The sequence below is a fragment of the Penaeus japonicus genome, unplaced genomic scaffold (assembly GCF_977035675.1).
Source record: "Penaeus japonicus unplaced genomic scaffold, GWHDUDI00000001_assembly GWHDUDI00000013, whole genome shotgun sequence".
Taxonomy (NCBI): domain Eukaryota; kingdom Metazoa; phylum Arthropoda; class Malacostraca; order Decapoda; family Penaeidae; genus Penaeus; species Penaeus japonicus.
Window position 1 is genome coordinate 38,880,551 of NW_028234415.1, and position 5,000 is coordinate 38,885,550.

Sequence of the window (5,000 nt, forward strand, 5' to 3'; positions counted from 1 at the left end):
AAAAATATCTGACCAAAAGCTTCAGCAAAGACCAACGCAAATAAAACTGGATTGGCGTTGCTAACTTTTACCCTACAACACCCTCTCCCCCTACAATATCGAATCAGAATGCCAGTTTTTAAAATCAAGTGAAAGGTTATGCAGCTCTGAAATGTAGACCTCGGGATTAAAGAGCTGTAGACATCGGCCACCTTATCGCGCTAGCAGTCTAGGCTTGGCTCGAGTCCCAGTGCCGCCTTATACGGTTGGTGTCCTGAGCTACGAGCTGAAGGCAGCGGAGGCTAGTAACCTTCTTTACGTCTAATGGACTAAGAAGGCTATTGTGAAGGAAATAGTCATCGCGAATGCCTATAAGTCATTCCAGAGTCTGTTAGCAAGAGAGGTCATTCATACTTATTATTATTCATCAATACGCTTAGAAAACAGAGAAAAATCACCTTAGTTCACGAATATAATATAGCAGACTATATCTCGCATTCTTTTGGTGAGGGCGCATATCTCGCCTTGATAGGCCTAAATAGACCTAGCAGCTTATCGAGTGCAAGTTCAAATGCAAGGTCGATGAACTCGTATGACTGCACAAACACTTATTCTTATGTATTTTACCAAACATCTACTTGCCTATCATCTTGTTTACCCAGCTTGCCAACATACGGTTCATATTGTGTTCGCAAACCTCTATATAGCGAAAAGGAGGCAACAGGTGTCAGACGGCCATTGGATTTCACATAGAAGTCGGTCAGTTACTGCCTAGGCAAAAAAAAAGTTGCCCCAGTACCTGGTTAACACGCATGCTGGAACGTGCACGCTGGAACTGCTAAAATACAGGCACTGTTTACTTGTCCATGACCGTGGTCTTTGGACTGGGCAACAATGACCATGGATTGCTAAATGTCTTTAACTCGTGGTTGAGACTGATGTATATTATGGAGAAAGTAAAATAGTTGATTCAATAGATCCTTTTCATAACGGAGGGGAATAATTTGAATTTGTCTTCAAAACAATAGAGGTCATTGTAGGTAAACTACTTCTGTAATATTAAAACATAGAATGCTCTAAAACCCGACGTAGCATTCAAAACAGTAGCGAGTCCGACCGGTCTTGGTAAATTCCGAACTGTGCTGATTTAGCAAGATGTATTGCTCAATGAGATCAACACCATCGCAAGCGTGGCACAGCGTTTGTAAACTATAACATGCCACACCCTGGTGGCTTTATACGTAAGCGAAATATTAAATGCATCCTAACTGGCGTCCTGGTATGTTCATATTAACAGTTACTGTAAATCATGAATAATATCTGATTCAATTCATTCTTAGCCTTTAAATGTGAAAGGAGTACATAGCACGGTATTAATTTCATTGATAAAAATTATATTTGTAGTGCGCCATTGGTCAATCTTCATATAACGCAAGAGCACGAAATTACTAAAAACAAACAAACAACAACAATAGCGTCACAGTACTCAATCCTTTCTCTATCATTAAAAAAAATCTCCCGGCCATATTATCCAACAAATACCGCGGAAAGAAAAAGGAAATGTAATCTTTGAATAATGACCTTGAGTGGCCAGCCTCGCTCCCGGGTTGCATGGCAAAGGTGGGCACGTTGCCACTGTCAAGGTGAAAGGTACGTCGGGCGCTATTCGGGGATGGAGGGATGGCCGGGCAGGTTCCTCGAGCCTTAATGGTCACGCCAAGAACTGGTCGAACTACAATTCCACGATCCAGGTCCAGTGCGTACATGGAGTGAAAGGAGAATGCGTATTTTCTTTCTCGATCAAAATAGAATGGGCTGTCTGTGCCAGGCTCCTGTTAGCTATACTGATCCAAAATTGAGATTTGAAAACGGCAATTCGCCTGCGCTGTGTCTCGTAATAGTGATCCATATATGTACTATCAGTGAAGATAGGACTTGATCAATGTCTAATAAGCTACAACTCGACGTAACAGTGAAATGACGACCGTTAACCGCGGTGATGTGCAGTATTAGTTATCAAGGCTGTCTGATTCAAGGGGTATTGACCAAACAGTAGCAATGATCCCTGCGATTGCAATAAAGGTCAGATAAAGATCATAAAATCCTTCGAAAGTTTACGACTTACCGCTCCATTTAGGACCCGATTCCACCAGCTCGACGATGGCCCAAGGATCGTCTTTCTTCTGACTGCGCTCTTGGACTTCCCGCTCCTTGTCTGCTGCTTTCGAAGGCACGTCGCCATTGTAGGCGCTGTTCACGTGGCCGTTGTCCATCTGGAAAGAACGTGATGATCTGTTTACACAAGGCTTATCTTCAACGGGATATATTATTCGTATGATCTGGAAACGACGAACATAGAGCTAGTGATATTTTTTGTCAGGAGCACCTTGGCGATCGCTTATTAAAAAAAAGAAAGTTAAAAGCGCAGGTTGGCGTGCTTAGTTCACAATGGGGAAAGCTAGAAAATGTAACACTCACTCGATATCCAGAATCAGAAAATCACCGATTGGAAAGAATCCTGATTGCTGATAAGATATGGATGAATTATGACGCCAGTTAATGAGCACTTCAATATTACACCACTAATGAGCGAATTATTCATAACGAGCTATCATGAAAGCGACTCTGACTGGACGCGTTCCCCGTTTGTTTACTGCCCAAGCTTATGTTTCCAGAGTTACTTTTATTATTATTTTTTTACCCTATTGCAAGTCCAGGATTTTGAAATTTAGATTTTTTGAAAGCGCATTGGTCATACACATAGTAAAAAATCCATTCCCTCATTGACAATTGATTCAAAATCCAAGTTTATCAATATATCTTCGTGTTTAGACTCAAAGTATACTTACGTAATCGAGCAGCGTAATTAGAATAAAGTAAGGTATACCGGATTACCCAGTGAGTACCTTGACCTCGGAATACATTCACTAGCAAATGAAGTTTGGCCGCTTCAGCTGTACTAAGCGGAGCTACAGTTACTTCAGCTGAACTAATAGAGCAAAGAGCGAACGACGCCTTTCAACTTAATAACAAAATTGCTCACTTCACGATCGCACAACAGGCCTCCCCACATTATTTTGAAACCCTCTATGTGATCTATAACCTTGAGGATAATGTTTATAAACCATTGTTAGTTCCCCGTCACGCCGATGAAGCGAGTGGGACCAACATGCACAAAAAGAACCGCTTTCCTCTTTCACGCCACAACTTTACTACCTCGGTGATGCGCGGAGCTACGTTTCGTTGACACCTGTGCGAAAACACCTGTGAAAGACATTTAATGGCGTGTACCTCTGAACACACACCTTTTCGGGCGAAAAAAAGTGTGGTCAAAGCGAAAAATCTCTATTTTAGTTTTAGAGTTGTTGGAAAATATATTTCTGAAATTCTAAAACCGTAACACGTACCTAACCCAAATAGTCAATAACCAGCATAATTTCCCACACGAAGTGGAATGATGATACTGATGGTAATGAAATTGACACGCATCAAACAAGATGAAAACGACAACTAGTTAAACAGCCGCTACCTGTGTCTCATCAACAACTGGTCTCATCCGGTCTTATCGCATGCCATTGCACCCCCTACCCGTCCCTCTTCTTGCACGCATGTGTACACGTGCTTGTATGGAATGCTAAATTCAGAATAGTTTACTTTTACAAAGAGGATGAACGTCTTTCACTATGTGTTGACGTGGGAGGAAAAACAAGGAAATGAGACCAAATAGTATTAGTAAGGCAGTTTTGGAACAAACATTTTAAACGATTTATCAATTTAATAAAACTTCACTTTATCAGATATAATCTACAGAAATTACAAAAAACAGTATAACATTCCCTCTGGTTTCACACTCAAGGTCATTTAGGTCTTTATCTATGCTAGGCTCCCAAGGCTGAAGATTTAGCTGAAGATTGTGGCTTATTCAGATCGTCTTTCATAATATCTTAAAGACTGAATATATATGATTGAGAATTTGATAATGAAGAGTCAGTTGTTACTTGTGTGTATGATTGTATATGGTAATGGAGTGGCAAATATGATGCTGAATATTCCAATGTCTTAAAGAGAGATGCCAGAACACACCACTGTAATGTGTCTAATAAAGATCAGCATGCATTCGATTTATACGGATCATATGAATAATTCGCATCATAAAAAAAATAAATACAAAGATCTGCACTAACGAGAGTCTATGAACCTAAAACAAGGGAATGCTGATCATCCTACTTTAAAACAAATGAACAGCAAGATAATAGTTACGCAAACCTTACAATGCTGACTGGACGTTCGTTTTAGGTGAAATGTTCATCCTCTCTTGCAGCTTTAAAGCAAAGAATAATCATCATGACCTCAATGATTGCTGCAGACAAAGGAAGCAACGAAGGTGTGTATCTAGTAACTTATCCTGTGTAAGGGTGACTCATATGTGTCTGTGTGTACCTGCCTAAGAACTTTAAGGAAAAGCTCTTTGCCTCCTTGGTCTACTTAACCCCACTGACGTGACCCTGTCGATTGAAAGATAAGAAAGATAATGACTCGCAACCATACAGGACGAACGCAGCCCTGTGTCTCGAATGGGAAGGACAGCATCCCCGGCAAGTTTTTATAAGACCAACGCATCTTTTACCTGTTGGGGAACGTGATGCTACACGGCTATGGGATCAAGGGGTCGCCCAGTAAAAATCTCAATGCTAATTTGGTGATATAACAATGATTCGGTTTTAAGAAACACCCTGTTACCAAGCTGTGTTGCTGGCACGCCCTCTCTCTTGCCTTCGCGAGAGGTGTCTTTCCGCCTGCACGGTCCTGTATATCCTCCCCAAGGTCAGTGCTACAGTGTGTGTGTTTGTGTGTTTGTTTGTGTGTGTGTGTGTGTTTGTGTGTGTTTGTTTGTGTGTGTGTGTGTTTGTTTGTGTGTGTTTGTTTGTTTGTGTGTGTGTTTGTTTGTGTTTGTTTGTTTGTTTGTTTGTGTGTATATGTGTGTGTGTGTGTGTGTGCACATACGTCTGTTTATAGGCAGG

At 41.1% G+C, this 5,000-nt stretch overlaps 1 protein-coding gene across 1 annotated transcript in view; it reads right to left on the bottom strand.

The window, feature by feature from the left end:
• The window catches only part of LOC122257393 (sodium-dependent phosphate transport protein 2B), a 20,794-nt gene that overhangs the window by 11,525 nt on the left and 4,269 nt on the right, over positions 1–5,000 (bottom strand). The window contains exon 2 of the mRNA XM_043022657.2: positions 2,105–2,252. Coding sequence (XP_042878591.2) covers positions 2,105–2,252 — 148 coding nt within the window. The remainder of the gene's footprint in view (positions 1–2,104; positions 2,253–5,000) is intronic.